Source organism: Petaurus breviceps, unplaced genomic scaffold, assembly GCF_028583685.1.
Source record: "Petaurus breviceps papuanus isolate PSGF00001 unplaced genomic scaffold, PetGlider_PUasm1.0 90630, whole genome shotgun sequence".
Classification (NCBI taxonomy): Eukaryota; Metazoa; Chordata; class Mammalia; order Diprotodontia; family Petauridae; genus Petaurus; species Petaurus breviceps.
In genome coordinates, this window is record NW_027187291.1 from 1842393 (window position 1) to 1863983 (window position 21591).

Consider the following 21591-nt stretch of genomic DNA (forward strand, 5'->3'; position numbering starts at 1 on the left):
AGAGAGAGAGAGAGAGAGAGAGAGAGAGAGAGAGAGAGAGAGAGAGAAGATATTGAGGACTTATAGAAAAGAGCTCCTTTCTGGTCACATAACTGGATCCTCTTTATTCTAAAAATTTTATTTTCTCTTCTGGGAAAAAAAAAGCGGAGTGTTTATGTCAACTACATATTCCCCTAGATACGAATTTGTGACCACAAAATTCCTTACACAAATTCGGATCTACAGGGTATATACAGAAGACAGAGAGATCTTCTTGGCATAGAAATCCTTCAGTTCGTTTACTCTGAGCACAGTCTTCTTTTGGGGGGGGGAGGGGGCGGGGATAACAATTGATCTGGTCTGGTTTGGTTTGGCTTTTTGCCTGTTTCTTTGAGAGGAGAGGACAGAGCAGGGCTCTGTGAGGACCCGGCGGGGCGGTTCGCTTAGCCTGTATTATGGGGTGTCACTCCTCTTCCAACCCCTGGAAATAGATGCGGCTGATTCCGAAAATGCACGCGAGCTAAGATCGTAAGCTGTTCGACTCCCAGGCGCATGAATTATGAGACGTAAACATTGGCTAAGTACAAAAGAATGAAGGGTCACCCAAAGGCTGAGGAGCAAAAGTCAAAATTTATCCCCTTTGGCTTCTCTTCCTCTCGTACCCCACCCCCAAAAGACTTTTCATTTCAAAAAAGAAAAACAAAACCAAAAAACCCCAGAACACCAACCCCTACATACAGAACAACTGGGGCTCCCTTCTCCCGTATTATCTTTTAGCTCTCAAACAAACGAATATCTCGATAGTTATTTTCTCTGGAGCTTCTCAGAGGAAAGAATAGGAACGAAGGGGTGACAGAGTGGAAGGGGAGAGGGTGTCATAAAAGTCCTTTTAAAAAAAAGTCTATTGTAAAAAGAAAGAAACAGCTGTAAAGAAAAAGGCAAGGAGGTGAAGCAGATGGGGCCGCGGGTATTTAATGATGGGCAATTCCGTTTACAACCTGAGAAAAAGATCAAAGGCGTTCTATTTCCGAACGAGGGGAGATGTAAAACAATAAAATATTCAGTCAAATGATGCAGCAACACCCCCTCCCTCCCCTTCTCTATTTGGAAGAGAACTGAGTAAAGACAGAGAATATTCTGGGAGGAGATGTCTCTGACTCTACAGCTCCAGACCCGAACCCAATCCCATCACTGATGTCTAAACTAAAGTCACCTGGCTGCTTGGCAGAAAATAGGTCCTGAAAAGGGAAAGAAATAGGGAGAGAGTAGAGCGAGTATAGAAATAATCTGCAAATTGTCTTCAGTCTTCCCCCAAACTCTGCTAAGGGGATGGGCTCCCAAGCGACGAGATTCAGGGGATTGACTCTAATTAGAGATAAGGTTCTAAACCTGTGGTCCACAAATCCCCAAAGAATGAATTGCTAGATTTCAGGGAGTCTGTGAACTTAGATGGAAAAAAATATTTATTTTCACTAACTTCTAACTACAATTTATTATTTCCTTCAATTGTTTAAAAACATTATTCTGAAAAGTGGTCCATTGATTTCAGCAGCCTGCCAAAGGGTCCATAACACAGTTAAGAATCCAGGCATTAGAGGAAATTCAATACTGTTTTTTTTCCACCCCTACCTCCCAGGTGATTCTCAAATCTCCCTGTAGATCTTTACGAGGTATGGGGAATTTGGAGGGTGACTGGGAGCCCTCTCCATTGCCTAAAATGTCCATATTATAACACCATATTCTCTACACAGTCCCTGAGACTGGGAAAATGTTGTTTCTCCAAATGAGGACAGCAACAATAACAATAACCCTCCTCAATAGATACTCAGGAAACTGCTGTGTTTTCAGAAGGCCAAAGACTCTGATTTGGTATACTAGGGGACTCACATAAGACAGGATTTGTTCACCCCTCTCTCTCTCGTTTTAGATACCTAATTTCAAATACAAGAGTTTGCAGTTCTCTAGTCCCTTTCTTCGCCATGTGACATCATCATAGGCCGAAGGAATATTATTTAATCGTGCTTTTCCTTAGACCCATTTAATACCAATGGCTAAAGTCGGATTATTTAGGCAATGATTTGCTCCGGAAGATGCAGGGATATTTGAGTTTACTCAGGACAGCAGACAAAAGGAGAATGATAGGAACATCTCCAGCACCCCTAGCGTCTAGCATGGACCTTTCGAAGTCTTATGAGAAGCTATGCTCTGTGTTGTACTGGACTCCAAGGCCCCCATCAGTACTGGCCCTCAATCCTCACCTTCTCTGGTCCATTCCCTACACCCCATATTTCCTTTCCTTTTCAACTAGGCCCTTTGCTCATAAACCCGTCGGTATTTCGGAAGTTTTGGAAGACGGATCTTCAGCTGGAATATCTCCACCGTTCTCGATTTCAAAAGGGGAACAGGCTGGGGGAGTGAGGGAGATTGCATCCCCTCCGTTTTCACTCCAGGGAGCAATAGGGAGTGAGACTCAACCTCCGCTTTTTGGTTGTGACAACCCAACGTAAGAAAAAACCGAGAGGAGTGAAGCGAATTTAGGGCCTGGCCATGAAGCCCGTTAACCCTGTTGTACTCTCTCCTAGGACTAGACACCTGCCAAGAGGATTCCCAGCCTCCCCCACACTCCTACCCCCAACGCACAATCCCAACACCCATGCAGAGAAGTAAAGAAAGATTTCTCAGTAACTTTTAGAACCTATTTCGTCTGAGATAGAGGCTAACTCCAGAAAATAATCATATTGTTATTAAAGGGCCAGTGTCCATCTCCCTCCGCCTCTGAGCGCGTACCCTCGCGCTTCTCTTGCACCTCTCCAAAAGCCACAGGTTGAGAGTGACCTCTCTGCCGCTCCTCCGCCTCCTCTCGCAGACGTACCTTATGTCAACTGAAGAGGGGCGCCAAGCTGTGCGAGTCATTCCACCCCCCGCAATTGCTTCAACACCCCTACACAGCACAATTCAGTTATGGGGGGAGGCAGGGAGAGGGGATCGGAGGGGAAGGGGTAGAAGAAAGACTGGAAAGGGAGTCAAGAATACTCACAACTGTCGGGTTAGGTCCTCCCTTCGCTTTTCTCGATAAGATAAGCTCTCCTTTTCCACTATTGTGGGAGAGGTGGACGGAACCTCGGCTATGAGGAGAAGCAGTCAGTCCCAGGCCCCCTCCGAGGCTAGAATAGGACTTTTTTTGGGTGTGTTTTGTTTTTGAAGCCGCAAGTTTTCGTATTAATCTCATACTTTGGCAGTCTTTGTTAAACAGCTAGGCGTGTCACGAGTCTCCTGAACATTTTAATATCTGTTAGACGCCGTGACCTACGTTTCACCCCTCTCCCGGCCTCTCCCACTAGCAGGCCGTTTCTATAATACGCTCACATAGTTCGCTCGGTCATATTGAATTTTACTCAGGTCATTACTTGGGAGAAAAATGACACGGCAGGAATTTTATTCAGCTCTTCCTCGCTGGTTTGAATTTTCTCCAGAGCCGGTCACTTCCAATCCTCTGCCTCTCTCCCCCTCCCCCCATCCTTCTTTAACACCCACATTTGGATACAAACCCGCCCTACCCTATACGCTACCTCAGCAGTCGATGGGATTTTCGAGTAATCAAATCTATCTTTTTTTTTTTTTTTTTACCCTGGGACTTATTTCCACCGAAGGCACGAGAGGTTGGGGGTCTGGGCATTTTATCCCGCGTCCGGTTTACCCAGGCAGAGTCGGGCTGCAGAATGGGGAAGAGAGAGGGGCAGCCGGAAAGATGCTGGTGTTTGGACCAGAAGGAATCCGGCAAAGAACTATTGACCGACTAATGTACCTCTCCTTGCACCCCGCTCCCACTACTGCCTTTCCACCTCCAGGGTATCCTTCCTTCCCTGAGAGCACCATATACACCTACATTCTCCTCAGGAGTTTTTAAGGTCACTGGTCCTTAGGCACTAGGGTAACCCATTCCCTATTTCCCCATTTCCCGGGCAAATCAGATTCCTGGAGCATTTGCAGAAATGACAGAGAGGTAATGGGCCAACTGGGCTGGGAAAATTCAGGGACATTGGAGAATAATTTTCTAGTTACATTAATTACAAAGAATACATTGGGTCATAAAGAGATTGAATTTCTTCTTTTCCTTTTTATAAATCCGTTCTCATCCTTAACACCAGAGAGCAGATGGTGGAAGCATTTCAAATATAAGGGAATACTTTCTTTTATTTCTAGTAATACGGGTGAGATATATTTTAGATAGGGAACCTCATCCTTTTTTTCGGTCTGATTCTAACGGAAAGGGAGAGGCCAGAATAGAATAGATACGAGAATTGAGAGTTACCTGTTCCCCACAGGTCGAATACGAGTTTCGGGATGCATAATTTTCAGTAGCAGAATTCGGGTGCCAACTAAATGGCAGGATTGTGCCACATCCCTCTTGATTCTGACCTGGAACTGACCGATTGTTATTTGAGAAACACTGTACCATTCAAATGCATTTCCACCTATCTACCATTGGCCTTCTCTTTTCTTCATCCCCAACTCTGAAATTCCTCAAAACTCCCAGGTTCAGCACAGAAAGGGAGAGGAAGAGAAAATAGAGACACTGAGCCTGCCTTCTCTCAGGGGTTCCCTTCTTTTTTCCCGTTTCCTGAATTCCAAGAAAGCTAGTCCTGTCCCTTCTGAGACACCCCAGAGAATGAGAAAAAGGAGAGGGAAAGAAAAGGAGGCCAATAGTTTAACCAAAAGACGGTCAAGCTATATTTGAACAGTATTCTTGCCCCTTTCTCTCTACCCCTTGCCTTATCTCAAACTCAGAGTGTACTATAAAGTCGAAAAGCTAGGATTATCGTTATCCGTGTACACACTCCAGGCTTCCATATATTAAATACTCATATAATAATGTGATGACATAGTATAATGTAACAGACATTCATTTCTATGCCTACAAGAAGCACATGCATCGATGTTACAATTACAGCCCTTCTCTAAGTATATATATCATCGTTTGACCTATAAATTAAATTCTATAGGGTGTGCCTAACACTAATTTCTGTTGGCTTGTTACAAGTACAGGATATAAATGTCTGGAGGATAATCTTCCTTCTAGCCTTGGCTTTTTGCAAATGTGGAACTAGGTAGGGAATTTGATTGAAAGCAGAAATTGGGGGAAGTAAAGAAATTAGCGGGGCTTCAAAGTTCCAGGAGATCAAAGAAGGAAACTGAGAGATACAATGGAGGGGTTCTGATGCCTACTCAGTTGAGGATATAGCATCCATATCCTCACCCATCCTCACCCTCCACTTTGACTGTACTTAACTATGATTCCCTTTCAGGAAGACAGCAGAATCTGGGAAATGAACAGGAGGGAGTTGTTAAGCCAGTCCTTCACTAGGGCCAAAACAACCTTAATAATGATGATGACCGTTGTCATCATCATCTCCATCAACATATTTTGGGTCTTCACCTTTGAAGACTTTCATTTGGCTCCTGTTACTGTCCTACAGGGACTTCTCTCTAATTGGAATTAATAAATGTGTGTGACTGGGTAAGTTTTAATTAGATTCTCTTACAGTATGGCAAAGATTATCTTGAGGAGGAAAATAGGATTTAAGATTTGACCCTCAAAGTCCTTTCTAATCTGAAAATTCATCCCTCTCCTTCTTCCCCCATTTCCCACCTCTTTCCACCAAAGCACATACCTCCTCCAGAACTATTTTAGGAAAACATCACTACTTTTATTCTTGTTCTATTCCTGGATGTTGCTTTCCTCAACAACCCCATTTTTTCCACTCCCTGTCTCTCTCTGCCCCTTGTCTCCTGCTGTGTTCTCTCCAAGCTCACCTCCACTCAGTCCTTTTTACCTTACCTCACTAGCAGTTTGTTTTATTTCTTTTCCACAAATAGCGCCCCCTCTTCCTTTTGGCCCGCAACTCCCCCACACACTTTACACAACCTGTTCAGCTAGGCACGTTCTCAGCTCCACAGTGTTCCATGAACAGTGTAAACTTTTGACCCTCCAACTTTGTGACCTTTCCAGAAATAATGCCAACTTAACAAGCACCCCAAGGTCGAATTCTCCTCTGCCTACTCCACAAATCCAAATCGAATGTTTTTCTTCATCCCATTCCCCCTCTCTAGTCCCTTCCAGATCTTGATAGGGGGAAGAAATATGTGGTATAAAATTTTCCTTGTGAAATTTAATGATTTCCTGAAGACAATAACCGATATTCCTGCCTATTCAATCAAGTCTCTGATTGTGGTGATAGAAAGGTAACATTGATACCTTCACCTAGTGTATCTCTCCCACCCAAATCCCTTCCTTAACACTATCAAATTGCTTGCTAAAAGAGATTTGGGGGATTAAAATTTTTATTTTATTTCACTGACAATTCATCTAGTACTGTGGTGAACTGGGAATTTAGTTCTTTTGGGGACGAAGAGGGGCAAGAGGAACTGTCGAAAGTGGGAAATCACCGTTTCTTCTAGGAAGATGGCTAGGGGTGGGACATGTACAGGGAGGGAACCCAGAAGTTCTTGCTTGGGTTGTAGAGACAGGAAATCGGGGGAGAGAAACAGAAAAGGCAGCATTTTGCGGCCCCTTAACGCAGCCTCCAACTCTGCCTGGCTGTGAACTTGGTCTGAGGCGGACTCTACTGGTAGCTCCGGGACGTTACAGCTTCTGCCTCGGGTGAAAATCTTTACCCAGATCAACAGTACTAGGAAGTCAGCTTTCAATTCTTCTTCTACCAGAATAACATCTCGTTATCTGTCTTTCCTCACCCCCAGAGAAGGGAAAATAAAGGTTGCTTCTTTTCCCTCTGGGTTCCCGGGGATCATCACCCTCGGTCCCACCCCCTTTATCCTAGTTCAGAGAAGCTCTGGAGGGGGGACCCCGGGAAGACCAAAATTATTGAGGTTCACTTTTACCCCTCATTGGTAAAGAAGAGAAGGGAAGAGGTTCACAAACCCAACAGGCTCTTCCTCCACTTTCCTCCGAAACAATTCAGCTAGCGACTGCTCTCTCCCTTCTCAGCTAGTTCTCTCCCAAGGAACTACTTCATCCTTGGAGATGAGAAGGCTACAGGAAAGTAAGGTCTGCTCCCAACAAGCAAGGATCATTTTGCTTCCTAGCCTAGAACTATGAGGCACAGAGCACCAGCAGACTGTCTGAAGAGGAGCATAAGAGAAACTTTCTTTGCCCCTCCCCTAGATTTTGAGGCCCAATAGGTACAGAAGCTTTGGGGATTCCCCAGCCAGGCCTAGGCAAGGCAGTTAGAAAGGACTAGGGAGAAAGCAAATCCATGCCCATTCAGGAGGATTAGAATGTGTAAAGTATTTGAGAGTATTAGCAACACAAGTTCCCCTGCCTTCGACCTATCTTTTCTGTTGTTTCCTAGAAGGGGAAGGAACCTAGAAACAAGAGTTCCTGAGGAAGGAATTAAATAGAGATAGTAGAAATTACTGCAGAGACAGAAACACAATGAAGGAAGGAGAAAAGGTGAAAGAGGGAAGAGGAAGAGAAGAGGACAAATTGAAAGGGGGAGGGGAGAAAAACCAACAAACTGTAAGGGATATTTTAGTTCTTTTTCTTCCAAACTCAAATCTATTGGGTGCTCACACACATAAAACGTCCACTTTAAGTCTCCATTTCCCTGAACCGGCTCTGATCCAGATCTGGCTCCCACTTTCGTCATACAACTGCATAGAAAAAGGAACGAAATCATACCCCGGGGCGGGGGGAAGCCCTGCCCCCTCTCTCTACTCTACACCCACTACCCCCTGCACCAGGCTAGGAGGTTGCGCCGGCGCTGACCCCGCAGCCAGGGCTAAAGCGAGTGACTATGGCTAATGTATTCAAGGAGCTGGGCTTGGAGCCCCACGTAGCCAGCCTCTCCTGCCCCGTCTGCTGACCTCCCCGTGATCCCGGACTCTATGAATTATTGATGAGATATGAGCGTTGATTTCCCTTTTCAGGATGCAAACTCCATTATAGTGTTAAAATGGCGATTTAATCGTTCAGAATAGCTTTGGTATGTTTTTCCCCCAACTCATTTGTGTCTCCTTCCTTTTCATTTAATTCTCTTAATTAAATCCTTTAACAGATTTTAATCACTTTTGGAGGAAGGGCCATTTAAGAAAAAAAAAAAAACACCCAACAGCTATCAAACCTATGTCTTACCTTCAGAAACTTTGAGGTTTCAGGGAAGATGTGCCCGCCAGCGGGGAGACAGAGGGATGAGTCCACAGAAATGGGAAAGAAAATGAATTTTTCGTGGAGACACACCCCAAAAGGAAAGAATATTCTGTCTAGTAAAAAAAAGACTATTGAAGCCTTCCTTTTCGAACGAAAGGGGACAAGTTAAGAAGGGCCTGTGGGAAGGAAGAAGGGTTGGAGAGAGGAAATGGAATTTGATTCAGCACCTGAAATGCTTTCGTGGTACACGAGCTGCAACTGACACCTAGAGTTGGGGGAGGTGGCATTCAGAGTTTTAGGGTGGGTTAGCTCCATTATTGTAGGTGCCCAATCTCACATCTTTAAATTTGTTGGGGTATTAGGAAGAACTAATTCCCCTAGGAGTCCCCAGACTTACCCTAAACCTCTCCAATTCCAGTCTCAAATCTGGTTTAATTAATATAGATGTGTAACACTGCTTCACCAATCGATAAACACCTCAATAGAAAGATTCCTGGGGCCTAGAAACCTGATTATACCAAGAAAATAAGAGGGGAGTGGAAATCCTACTCAAAGAGCCCAAGTAGTTCTTTTATGCCTGTTTCCCCTCTTTTGTTTACTAGACTGAAATCCTTAAGACCAACCTCCCCAAAGAAAGCCAGTTTATTCAATGAAGGTCCAGGGTTCCTCATTTTCTCATTCCCTCTACCTCCTTTCCCCTCCAGCAAGAAAGGGTTTCAACTGAATAGAAGTAAGGCTGGACCATATAGTCCTCCTCAATTGGAATCTGCCCCCTCCCAAAATTTCCAGCTTCCTTCCTCAGGCAAAAATTCAGACCCCAAGAAACAAGGAAGAAGGAGATGAGAGAAGGAAACAGAAAGAAAAGGTGTTTCTATGAAAGTCATGCCATGTCCCCCAAATTCTTTGCCAATAATCCCTTTCCAAGAACAACATGAAGGTTTCTACTGTGTCCTTCAGCCACTGAAGTGTTGTGTCCTTTGTTTTTCATCAAGGAGAGGAAACAATGAGATATGGGCCATATACACACTACGTTCAGGAGTTCTCTTTCCTGTTTACACTTCTTACTTCCCCTCCTATACCAACAAAGAAATAAATAAGACAAAATCAAAATAGTAAAATTGAAACTGCTGAAGGCTGGATCTTAGGATGAACTCAAAAGGAAAATTAAACCTTAGTATCTGGTTTACTTCTTCTCTTATCCTTCTCTTCTAGAAAAGATGATGAATCCTGACCCCTATAATGAAGTCACTTGAGAGGAAAGTTAGACCCTCCTCTGAACAAAGTAAGCTAGAGAGTTCTAGGCCTGGACCAAGAGAAGAGACCCAATCTAAAGAGGAGAGGGAAAGGAAAATGTAAAAAATATGCGAGGCCAGGAAAACTCTGAAAGGGAACAGAGGCAACAGTCTAGTAACAAACCTTTGGCTTTGAGGCAACATGTGGCACATTAGGTCCTCAAGTGCAGCCCTTTCATTGAATCCAAACTTAACAGAACAATCCCCTTAATAAAAGGATTTGTTAGTCAAAAGATTAGTCAGTCAAAAGATTGAACCCAAGGACCTAGAAGGTCACAGGTTCTCCCACCCCTGTTTTAAGACAACTTCTTTGAGGGAAGGTGGGAGCACCTGGACTGGAATGCAGTCATTTGCAGTGAACAGCTCTTAATTTAAATACCTCCTCACTCTCTTAAAGCACATCCTAATTTGGGTGAGGGAAGCAAAGAAGGGCACTGACTTACTACATAATGTAGGATTAAGGATGTAAGGAAAGAAAAGGAGAAAGGAGGAAATAAATAACTATAAGAGAGTTTAAGAGGAATCTTTAGAAAGATTGAGGGGAGAGCATATTATTGGTCTCTATCTGGACCTCGAAGAAGGAAGCAGGCAGTCTCATACTAAGCTGCTCTTGACCATTCCGGGAAATCTGTCCTAATATCTCCAGCAGATGTCCCTGGGATACCCTGTTCAACAGCTCTTTATCAGAGTTTGCAGAACTTATGTTAGGGAGAAAAAAATTATCTCCACTGCAGGCCTCAGGCTCTCTGTCTTGTGGTTCACTAGAAACCTCTGGCAGGGATGGATAATAGAGAGCATTATAGGGAGGGCATGTTTTCTGGGACAGTATTGGGGGTGGGGTAGACACAAGAAATTCACTATTCTTAGAAGAGGCTCTGTCAGCTAGATGGGATGGGGGAGAGAAGGAAAGTCTTCATTTCCATTTCTCCAGATTCTCCCCCCACACACACACCCAATGCTCTAACTTTCTTGTCTGGGGATGGGAGAGATTGCAGAAGGGTATCTTTAAAAAGATCCTCAGAAAAAAGATTTGAGATTTAAATGGTAGTGGTGAAAAAGTCATAATGGAAGTTGGTGGGGTTAATTATTTTAAAATTTAATGGTCTGTGATCCCACTTTTCATACTAAGTACAGAGACCAATGTGTTTTTGGAGAGATTTTTCTTTGAACTTGGAGATGACAATCCAGACCACAATCACCTCAAAACCCATTCGTGTCCTACCTTCCATTTTTCCTTTTGTCGTGAAAAGATTTAAGAACCTCTCATTTGTGGTAACCAGGGAGGGAATGAAAGAGAGATGGAGGATAAGTGAGGAAGGAGATTGTTATTTTAGGTAGGAAATAAGAGATAGGACCTTCTTCCTTGTCGGAGAAGTTTGAAATAATCTGAGAGAACTGAGATACCTAAAGCACTTCAACCCCATCACCAGAGAGAGGGCTGAGTGATTGAATCTTGAAATAACAGAGCAGTGAAGGGGCAAGGAGTAATTGGGTGGATGGTGGGGTGGGTCGGGAAACAGGAGAACTGAAGGAAGAGGTTTAGGCAGAGGGAAGGCCTTCAGGTCTCCAGGTAAAGAAAACTGCCCTTTGCAACATGCCTAAAAAAAAAATTAAAATCTCAGAGATCTTATATGCTTCCACTCCCTGGAAGAAAAATAAAATGACCTTTTGGGTGAGGGGAATTAGTTAGGGGAAAAAGGAAATGGAGAGAAGAGGGAAACATCTCGCCTAATTTTCTATCCTGTCAGTCCTTTCCTCCTCTGGAGAATCATATTCATTTCAGGGAGTTTATCCCATTTTCTCCTAGGCCTCCAAGCTAAAAAACAGCCACCTATCCCTATTTAGAGCAGTCCTAGATAAGAGTAGTATTGGACAGGTTCGCCTTAGTTGGACACGTTCTCCTCCTTTCCCTCGTATTTTCCACCTTCGTAGTCCCACTGCTCTTGAGGTCTAGAGAGGTTCGTTCAGAATCAGAAAGTCTGGGCTTCCAACCCGGAAGAGTCACTGGGAGTGACGCTGAAGGAGCAGAAGTAGAACTCTTAAGGCCGAGAGTTGAACCACACGAAACCGCTTAATAGCGCCCAGGGCCAAGTTGCTTCGGAACTCTAGAGTATCTTCTCCCAGATCATTCATCTGGGTTGAGCATAGTGGAGACAACTTTCATCTCCGCATGCCCCTGGGCAAACGAATTACACAAGTTTCTTTACTTCGAGGAAGAGCAATGACCCCAAATTTCTAGCACATAAACTTGCGACAACCCCCAGGCTCGAGTTTTCCACCGTGAATCTCATTCGAACTTGCTCCCCAAGTTTTCGGGAACTTTCTAGGTTCTGTCCCTATCCGAAAGCTGGCCGGGGGCCTCAGCTTCAAAGTTGACGTGGCGCTGGAAAAGCTTCCCCCAAGCTCTTGAGAGACACTCCCCCAAACAAACAATTGACAACGCCCCAGATTTTGGACCTTTACAGAGGCTCCCTCCCTCCTCTGGCTAGCATTACCTGTTAGGAGTGGGGGCAGAACGAGACCAAACTGCCCCGCAATAACGCTCAACAGCCGTGAAAACTACCCTTCCCCCACCCTCTTCTCATCCAGCCCCCAAACCCCTGTTGCCCTAAAACACCAGGGAGAGAGGGAAAGGAACTGGACTTACTTTGGCGAACGCTGGGCCTCGGGCCTCCCTCTGCTGCCGCCGCCGCCTTTGCTGCTGCTGAGGCCGGGCCCTCAGCTCCTCTCAGCTGGGAGAGAGCTCACCTACCTCTGCCCCCTTCCCCGCCACTGTGAGCAGTTAAAGTGTCACTTACATTCTCGAGAATGTGAAATATACCGCGCAGTGTCAACTCCCCAAAACCATAAAACTAACTTTATGGACCTCACGTGACTTTCTCGAGCCAGTGAGGGGTATCTGTCTGACTTCTCGGCGATTTTTACGATCTAACTTCGAGATAAAACCCCTATCCATTTGACATCTAAATGTCATAGCGACTTTTGGGATAGTTTGCTAACGATGAAGGAAAAAAAAAATAAAGGGGGGAGGGAAAAGGGGGGCGAACAGACGCTCCTGGACTCTCGACGGGTCGCCTCCCTAGCTCTCCCTCCTCCCCTCCCCCCAAGTCCTGTAAGAAGTTTGACTAAGAAGGGAGAGATTGATCTGGGTAAGTGATCTAACTCGACTTTTACTTGCGGCGGGCGGAGGCTGGCTTTTGGAAGCTTGAGAAGCCCTGGCTCTGGGCCAGTCAAGGCTGAGGCGGGGTATGGGAGGGATAAGAGGGGTACCCCCTACTCAACAGGAGCAAAGGTCCGATAAGATACCCTGGTGGGGATGAGGAGAGAGAGAGAGAGAGAGAGAGAGAGAGAGAGAGAGAGAGAGAGAGAGAGAGAGAGAGAGAGAGAGAGAGAGAGAGAGAGAGAGAGAGAGAGAGAGAGAGAGAGAGAGGGGGAGAGACAGAGAGAGAGAGAGAGAGAGAGAGAGTGAGAGAGAGAGAGAGATGAGGGTAGGAGAGATGGGCAACAACGAAGAGAACACCATTTAAATCAATGAATTTAATTTGGCAGGTGGCAAATCATAATGGGATTTGGGGGCTCATATTCGGCTAAAATTGTTATCCCTCTTCCAAAGCCAACCCCAAAGAGGAGCAGGGCCTCAAACCAGAGGATTTGGGCCTAAGTAGACTTCCCTGAGGATCTTCAAGTTAGTGAAAGAGCCCAAGATCGGGCAATGGCCTGGCCTTCCTTCTTGCCAGTTGTTTGGGTTCGGCTTTGGGGGCCTTTCAGTAGTCAAGCAGGGAATAAATCTGTCCTTCAGCATAAGACAGAGAGGGAGGAGAGTGGAACATCAATAAGTGGGGGACAGGTTGGGAATCAGCAATGGGACAGAAGGGGAAGGGCCCTTCTCATGCCAAACCAAGAAAGAACATTTGGGAACCATTTTGGTGGGTTTTGTTTTTGTTTTGCTGGAGCCGATGACAGAGGCCCAGACAAGAAAACACGAGGATGAGGGGGGTGGAGTAAGAGACATTTATTCGACTTCAAGAAAAGCTACAAACAAATACAAAAAGCATATCACTGAGACCGTCCGGCAAAGACAGATTTCACACAGAACACAGCATCCACTCGGCTGACTATAAATGGTCTTGAGGGCAGGAGGATTGGGGAGAGGGTACACCTGAACCTAAGTATTCCAATATTTACACACCATGGGGCCTCGAGGATTGGCCTGACACACACCTAGATTTTTCATATGATCAGGCTTCCCCCCTCTCCCCCCACCTTTTTTTTTTTTTTTTGGTCTCCTCAAAGTCTCAGGCCCAGGTTTCTCTTGCTAAGACTAAGACTTGCACCTTAACATCCCCTTTTGACCAGTCCCAGGCCTATCCCTCTGTCTCAGTCCCACCCAGGATTAGGCAAAAAGGGAGACTCAGAACTGGAGAAGAGGAGGAAGTGAGAGGGGAGAGAAATATATATACATATATTATATCTTTTTTTTCTATATTGGCAATTAATCTGAGCTTATCTTCCTCTCGTCCCCACTGAACGTCTCTCTCCCATCCCAGGCCCCCACGTAGACCCAACTGCAGTTCAAGTACAGAGATTCCAAGGTATAAACGCAAATGCATCCATCCTCCTTTTATAAATAAGTTAGAACACAGAAGGGGGAGGGGAATTCACATTAAACATGCGAGTTTCTTTCCTTTTTCGGGTGGGAAGAAGCAATCACGGACACGAACATTCAGAAACACTGATGGGTAGAGAAGGAAGTGGGGTGGTAGATAATAATAATTATTAATTATAATAACAATAATAACCAGTCCAAGGAGGTTGTGGGAAGGTAGGGAAGGATCTGGAGGACCTAAGACCGAACGAAAAATCTCAAGCCATAGCAACGCTGTGGCGCGTTCGCTTCTACCGCATTAGGAGTCGGTTCTAAGTCCACAGAGAGCGACAAAAAGGAAGAGGCCGGCGCCTGGAGACTGACTGTGTGGAGGGACTGGGAGGTGGGGGGATTGACTGTGGGTTTGGGCTCCTCCAGAATTTAGGGCTGGAAGGCGCTGCCGGCCGTAGCCAAACTCATGCTCTTCAGTTTGTTATCTTTCTTCCATTTCATCCGGCGGTTCTGAAACCAGATCTTAATCTGCCGCTCCGAGAGGCAGAGAGCGTGGGCGATCTCTATCCTCCGCCGGCGGGTGAGATACCTATTGAAGTGAAACTCTTTCTCCAACTCCAGGGTCTGGTAGCGAGTGTAAGCGGTCCGTGCCCTTTTCCCATCCGGGCCGGTCATATCTGGAGCAGACAGACAACAGGGCAGCGAGACTGCAAGGTTATTCCGGTTAAAGGGAGGAGATATCTTGGGGGAGGGGGTCCCTAGCGTGCCCTGCACCCAGTTTACCAGTGCCTTGAAACTCCTCTTCCCCCCAGACGCCGAAATCCTGGCTGCTTTTCAGTGCGTTCCCCCCCCCCCCAACCCCCCCCCCCCAGTATCCATCTCTGCAGTCGAATTAAGCTCGCTTTGTCTACTGTCTCACTCCCCTCTCCCTGCCTCGCCTTTTGCTTGCGTTTTCGTCCTCGGCTCGCCGGGGAGGAGAGGAGACAGCCGGACTTTTGCCCGGATAGTGCTATTTTATCCCTTCTCTCTCTCTCTCTCTCTCTCTCTCTCTCTCTCTCTCTCTCTCTCTCTCTCTCTCTCTCTCTCTCTTTCCCCCCCACCTTGCCTTCTCCTGTCTCATCCCGAAACGATTCACCTAATGGGGGGGGGGGGGGGAACGGCACAGGATGATTTCGTAGTCAGCATCACCCCCACCCCTTAATACCAAGAAAATATGGCCAGGAGAAAAGAGAGAAACCCAACCTATAAAAATAATTTAAAAAATACACCCTCCCCCATGAGTACCTCGTCTGTTTCTCTCCCCCAGGCTATAGGGACGCCCTCAAAGACCTCATTCCCTTAAAATATATTATTTACATACATATATATATATTTTTTAAATCGACATAATCTCATCTTCCCTCAAATGTAAAAGCAGAAAACAGACACGATTTTCTTCCCACCCACCCCCCAAGGAAAAACAAAAAAGCGAAAATATACCGTGGCTAATGTGCAGCTTCCTCATCCAGGGGAATATTTGTGGAGTCTGTCCCTCCGTTGTCGCTGTGGAGGTCGCGATGGGTTCTGTCTGGGCTCGGCTTAAGCTGCTGTTATTTAACTGACTTGCTTCTTCGGGCTCCGAGGACGCGCTGGTCTCGTCTATTTCTGTAAAATTGGTGTTGGAACTGGCAGAGGTCGCCTGGTCGGATGGGGACGAGGCAGAGGGCTTGCCTCCGTGGTTGTCGCTGTTGGAGCAGGGCAGGGACTCAGGAGAGGACAGAGAGCAGCTTGAAGCCTGCCTGAACCGGGACTCCTGGCCGGGAGAGGGGAAGGCACGCGAGGTCTCCCCCACCGCCCCAAAGTGGCTGGAGGAGGCTGAGGAGCGGTTGATGCTGAGATCCATCCCATTGTAATTGTAGCCGTAAGAGCTGGTATGCATGGTAGCAGAATCCCTGTAAGAACCGTTCAAAGAGCTGCTACTGCCATAATTTAGCAACTGATAGTCCGGGCCATTTGGATAGCGCCCCGAGAACGAGTTTACAAAGTAAGAGCTCATTTGGGTTATTTTGGAGGGCTTGATTTGTGGATCGTGGTCGTTATAACCCTGTGCTTCACGATTTATGATGTATTAATGAATTATAGCAATGCACTGTACTTCGTTTTGCTATGTATGCGGCCAAATATGGGGGGGGGTAAGAAGGGGGGATGGGGGGGCGTTGGGGAATCACGTGCTTTTGTTGACCAGTCGTAAATTCTCGCTGATGACCTCAAGAGGTAATTCATGCTCTATGGTTACAAATAATGACGATCTGAGAATCGTTAGGGCCGATTCAATGCAAGCCTTCAAAAAAAAAAAACCGAAGGGGAGAAACAGGGAGAAGGTTCGAAGCAGCCTCTTAGCATAGCTCGCCACCTCCCGGCGACAGTCAGAAGTGCAAGCGGCGGCAGCGATGGCGGTTGCCTCGCTCCCTTGAGGAAAAAGGAAAAGGGACTGAAGAAAGCAGCAAAGACGGGGAAAGTACAATTATTTGAGAATGATGTTGAGTTGACCCTTCCTACAGGAAGGACATTACTCCATCTTCTGTTATCTCTCCTTTTAAATGTGTATACGAAGCTCAGAATGCTAACTCATTTTTTTCTCAGTCCCCTAACTCCCGTACTTTTCCCCAGTGGGGGAAGGGAGAATGTGTGTGGAATAACTATTTCAACCGATTTTCCGTAAGGCTCCAAGAGTGGGCTTAGTTTTGGTTCGAAATCTCTTAAGTATTAGGATGGACATGAAAAAGGATTTGGAGACCATAAAAGAAACTTCCTTCAGAAGAGTAAGCAAGCCCTTTTACTTTCCAGGAAAATCTGAGACTTGATTTCTCTCTTCTTTCCTTACCAAAAACTTCAGTCCTGTCCAGGGTAAAGGAAAAGGTGAAATACAAAAGGAAGTCAAGTCGATTGTGAAGGAGATAGTAGGAGGAGGTTGAAGAATAGTGAGATAAGTTAACGAGAGTTCATTTGGATGGAAGAATGAAAATTTCAGAATATGGACGCTGGTGGAACCTCTTGAGGGTGAATTAGAAGAGAAAAGAGGTACTGAGGCTCCAAACCCCTTTTTGGGTCTAAAAAGGACTCCAGGACTACCTTTCCTTTCCTATCTGCCCATAATCCAGTGGAGCTTGGCAGAATTGAGCTTGTGGACTCTTGCGATGCTTTGTTGGATTTCCAGACAGTTTTGGAAATTTCAGAGCTTGCTTGCAAATCGTAATTACGTGCCATATTGAAAGTGACACAATTATAATAATTATGGACTCTGAAAAGAACCCTAGTGATCACAAAATGTCCTAAAGCTGGAGCAGCTTCTGCCTAGATTGTGAAAGGAGAGAGAGAGAGAGAGAGAGAGAGAGAGAGAGAGAGAGAGAAGCAAGGAAGAGGAAAAGAGGGAGGGAGGAAGGAAGGGAGAGAGGAAGGAAAGATAAAAGGAAGGAAGGGCATCATTCCTTTTTTGTGGCAGGAGGAAAGTGACAGGCCAGACTAGGCTTTTTTGGAAGGAGCAGAGGACAATTTCCCTTCTCCTCTTCCCTATTACCTTCCCTGTTCACCCTCTGCTCTAAGATATGGGTAGAAAAACCGTAGTGAAGTTCTCCCAGTCATCCGAACTTCCTGTTTGCAAGTCTCAGATGAATTGACTGCTTTGAGGGGAACTGAGGAGAAAAGCGGAAACCAAATCCTCTACCCCAAACCTCAACTCTAGGCAGACAAGAAACCAGCCTTTCCATGTTTCCTCTGTGCCTCCCTCAGACTGGGGTACAAGCAAGAGAGTGGAAGGGAAGAACGACTTGACTCACGAAGCTTCTTTCTCTATAACTGTTTTTATTCCCGAGGCCCTGATCATCTCCGCCCAGATTTCAGGGTCCTCAGTCTGGCCCTGGGTTGGTTACCAAAAAAGCAAGTAACAGGCGAGAAGAGTGAGCGGGCGGGGTATGAGGTTGGACAGGCATAGACAGAGGCCCCGAGGTTTGAGAAAGCGAAAGAAGAGAACAGATGTTGGAAAGATGTAGCCCCAGCGTTGGCTAGCCTCCCTCGAAGCCTTGGAGGAATCACTCCCCCTTGCTCCTCGAATTTATAATGTATATGGGGGTGGGTGGGGTGGGATTCCTCAACATAATTGTAGGGATGGAGACAAAATAGGGGAGCAGAAAAGAGAAAGCCGGAATTCAGGCTGTGAATGCCATCCCAGAGTCGGCGATGATCTTGGAACTAATGTGAAATGTGACCAAGAGAAGCGGGTTGGGGAGCGAGGTTCAGGGGTTGGGACTGAATATATCTGTCTCAATTGTAATTTCCCAATTCTATCTTGCCTGGCATATCCGCCTGATCCGAGTCAAGCGAATGACCCGGCCAGAGAATCTGGGCGTTACATCGGGGTTTACTTGCAACCAGGCGGCGGCCCACTGGGACTGTCTTCAGACTGTTTGGGGTCTATTTTCCCCCGGAAAGAAAGAAGGGGGGAGGGGGGGGGTCAACGACGGGATAAGTTTTCACATTTTTATTATTATCATTAATATTAATAATATTATTATTATTACCGCAGTATCTCACGTCGAGAGCTAAGACAAAACTACAAACACAACACATAGAAAAATTAATAAAATAGAACTTTGTTTTTCTTCTGCGGCTGCTCCTCTTCTTCCTCTTAGGTAGTCTGTGCTCCTTCCAGTGGATTAAGGGGAGAGGGGAAGAGGCGACAGGTCTGGGGGACAGGGGAAGGCTCCCCCCCCCAAAGACCTCCCCTCTCAAAAGAGATACCAAATCTCTAATTCAACCGTGCATGGGACACTGTACAAAATGAAGACAAGACACGGAAAACAGCGATTTGTTTTGCTTCCGGGAAACACAACATGAGTGAGTTCCTTTCGGTCCTCAGCCAGAGTACACAAACTAGGGACCCCAGGTAGCTTTCGTGGGAGGATTAGAGACGTAAGAGACAGAGAGGAAACCGTGGAGTAGGGGCCTATCTGGGGCTCTAGTGGCTAGCAGCTGACGGGAGAAATCTGCAGGGTGGGAGCTCCACAGGGAATGGAATTAGTCTGGCCTCTCTCTGAGGTGCTTAAGATTCTATCATCCACCCTCTTCCTGTTCCCTCCCACGAAGACATCTGATAATATGACGCTTATTTTCGTTCCCCCCCACCTCAGCCACTTCCCCTGCCATTCCTCTTCACTTTCCTTCCCTCCCTCCCTCTGTCCCGGTCCTTCCTGGAGATCACTCTGTGGGCTTTTCTTCCTCTGCCTCCGGGCTAAGCTGGGAAGAATTGAGCATCTTGTTTTCCTTTTTCCACTTCATCCGTCGGTTCTGGAACCAGATTTTGATCTGTCTCTCGGTCAAGCAAAGGGCGTGGGCGATCTCTATGCGTCTTCTTCGGGTCAGGTAGCGATTGTAATGGAACTCCTTCTCCAGCTCCAGGGTCTGGTAGCGGGTGTATGTCTGACGGCCTCGCCGCCCGCTGGGCCCAAAAGAAGAACCTGTTACGTGGAAAGAAGATATTAGGAATGGTCACCTTCTCTCCATTCCCTCCCTCCCACTCCTCTCTGGGGACCCTGACTTCAGAGGAGTAGGGATGCCTTCTCTTCTGGCTCTGACATGGTTTGTCCCTCCCTCATCAGGTCATCTCCCTCTCTACCTACCCTTTAACCTCCTGGCCTTATTGGTTTACTCTCCTTTCCTTCTTCCTCACCTCGCTTTGAGGAGTTTGTTGCTTTTGTGGCTGGGGGTGGGGGTGGAGAGGGGAGAGGGAATCCTACCTGAAAGCTACAAAGCTGCTGGGGAGAGGTGGAGAGAATTAGATATGCGCTAGACAGGTGTTTGTACTTCTTCCTCCCCTTCACTCTTCCACTTCACTTCCAGATGGCTAGCCTCTCCCCCTCCCAACCGGTGATAGATTTGACCATTTAATCCACAATGACGTGAATCGATCCGTGATACTCTGCATTAACGGTCCAACACTTTCTTGTCCTACTAATGGACATCAATTTGGGACTTAAAGACAACAAATAATCTGATCTGATACAGACACCTTCTCTGTGTCTTTCCTTATCCCCTTGATGATGGGGAGACAGGCTTTCTATCATACACCTTCTCTATCTTTCTTCTCTAGGATTACCTCTACACTCCATGGAGCACAGACCCCTAGCCTCAACCTTCCCTTCCTCAGCTTTTACTGCCTGCCACTCTCCCGCTCCCGAACAAGACATGACTCATTCAATTTCTAATGGGACCGGCTACTTGGGAGTAAGAAAAGTGAGACAGGAGAAGGGGGAAAGATGAGAAAGGCAGGTAGCAGGGACCTTTTCCCCTTTTCTCCTTAGTGGTAATCTTCCCTTCTCTTCTTTCCGACTCCCCCACCCCCATCCCAGTCCCTCTCTCTGCCTGTCTAGAAAGGGAGGGATTACATACAAAGTTTAGAACTCCAACTGTGAGAAGAGAGAGATCCATCTTCACTCTCTGCCTACCTGGAACCCCTTCCCCCTCAAAACACACCTTTCTGGGAAGAGTTCCCGGGTCTATGGGGGAGAGGGGTAGTGAATCTTTGATTAGAACCCCGGGTTGTTTCCTGTTCCTGTGGGGAGGGACAGGACCCGACGGGCCCAGACAGGCTAAAGGGTCAGGGAGAGGGATAAAAGTATTGAAAAGCCTCACTCACTGTTGCATGAATTCATCCGCTGCATCCAGGGATAAACAGGAGTGGAACACTTCTGCTCCTCACTCTCTCCGAAAACATTTTTATCTTGGGCGCAGTCGGATTTCCTCGGCTCGGGGTGGAAGGGGGCAGGCTCTTCGCCGCTGGAGAGGGTGCAGGCGGATTCCTTCTCCCTATAGAAGCCAGCTGGCCCATAGTCACAAGCCGCAGCCCGGGCGTAGCCCCCGCTTGCCGGTGGGTAGTAGGAAGAAGAGGCAAAGCCCTTGTCCTGGACAGCCCCGGTCCCATAAGCCGCGGGGTAGTGTCTTAAAGGATCCGCATAGCCCGAGGAGTAAAGCGGGAGCTGACCCAGGAAAGACTCCTGTCCGTTGGACAGAGTAACTGGGAAGGTGGAGTTCACAAAATAGGAACTCATTGGGAGGGGAGGCGCGGCCGGTGCTGCTGAGCGGGCTTTTATGATTTGTTGTGTTTTATAGTCCGAGCGCCTTAGCTATTAGTAGTATATCCGAGATTGGGTTTTAGCTGAAACGGGATGGCGAGGTGCCAGTGAGGGACAGAAGGAAATACAACCATATGATCAAACACTGACCAATAGCAGAAGCAGGAATTGCCAAATAGCACCCATGAGGAGCAGGGCTCGCACGAGGGACCCCGGCGCACAAACCTATCAACCTCTTTCTTCTCCTTCTCCTTCTCCTTCTCCTTCTCCTTTCCTTCTTCTTCTTCTTCTTCTTCTTCTTCTTCTTCTTCTTCTTCTTCTTCTTCTTCTTCTTCTTCTTCTTCTTCTTCTTCTTCCTTCTCCTTCTCCTCTTTCTCCTCCTCCTCCTCCCTCCTTCTTCTTCCACCTCCTTCTTTTTCCTCTCTCTCTCTCTCTCTCTCTCTCTCTCTC

The 21591-nt window shown here is 46.7% G+C and overlaps 2 protein-coding genes and 2 long non-coding RNA genes across 5 annotated transcripts in view; 1 reads left to right on the forward strand and 3 right to left on the reverse strand.

Annotated features, from left to right (window-relative positions):
- The window catches only part of LOC138143154 (uncharacterized), a 58731-nt gene that overhangs the window by 29360 nt on the left and 7780 nt on the right, over window positions 1–21591 (reverse strand). The gene's annotated exons all lie outside the window — the stretch shown is intronic.
- LOC138143151 (uncharacterized) overlaps window positions 12090–21591 on the forward strand; it is a 27247-nt gene continuing 17745 nt past the window's right edge. For both annotated transcript variants that reach the window (XR_011163621.1, XR_011163620.1), the window contains exon 1: window positions 12090–12587. This is a non-coding gene — a long non-coding RNA (uncharacterized lncRNA). The remainder of the gene's footprint in view (window positions 12588–21591) is intronic.
- Window positions 13360–16195, reverse strand: HOXB5 (homeobox B5). Its single transcript, XM_069064351.1, has 2 exons — window positions 15515–16195; window positions 13360–14712 (listed from the first exon to the last, which is right to left on the reverse strand). The coding sequence occupies exons 1-2, from the start codon at window positions 16068–16070 to the stop codon at window positions 14465–14467; spliced, it is 804 nt and encodes a 267-aa protein (XP_068920452.1). The 5' UTR covers window positions 16071–16195; the 3' UTR covers window positions 13360–14464.
- HOXB6 (homeobox B6) lies at window positions 17856–21585 on the reverse strand. Its single transcript, XM_069064356.1, has 2 exons — window positions 20706–21585; window positions 17856–19527 (listed from the first exon to the last, which is right to left on the reverse strand). The coding sequence occupies exons 1-2, from the start codon at window positions 21115–21117 to the stop codon at window positions 19268–19270; spliced, it is 672 nt and encodes a 223-aa protein (XP_068920457.1). The 5' UTR covers window positions 21118–21585; the 3' UTR covers window positions 17856–19267.

What these genes read in the sequence shown, in the direction of transcription:
- HOXB6 (XM_069064356.1), bottom strand. Translation starts at nt 21,117, where the DNA reads ATGAGTTCCTATTTTGTGAACTCCACCTTCCCAGTTACTCTGTCCAAC. An exon ending in GCGGATGAATTCATGCAACA is followed by an intron (nt 19,528 to 20,705) that starts GTGAGTGAGGCT and finishes TCCACGTAACAG; the next exon opens with GTTCTTCTTTTGGGCCCAGC.
- HOXB5 (XM_069064351.1), bottom strand. Translation starts at nt 16,070, where the DNA reads ATGAGCTCTTACTTTGTAAACTCGTTCTCGGGGCGCTATCCAAATGGC. An exon ending in GAAGCTGCACATTAGCCACG is followed by an intron (nt 14,713 to 15,514) that starts GTATATTTTCGC and finishes TGTCTGCTCCAG; the next exon opens with ATATGACCGGCCCGGATGGG.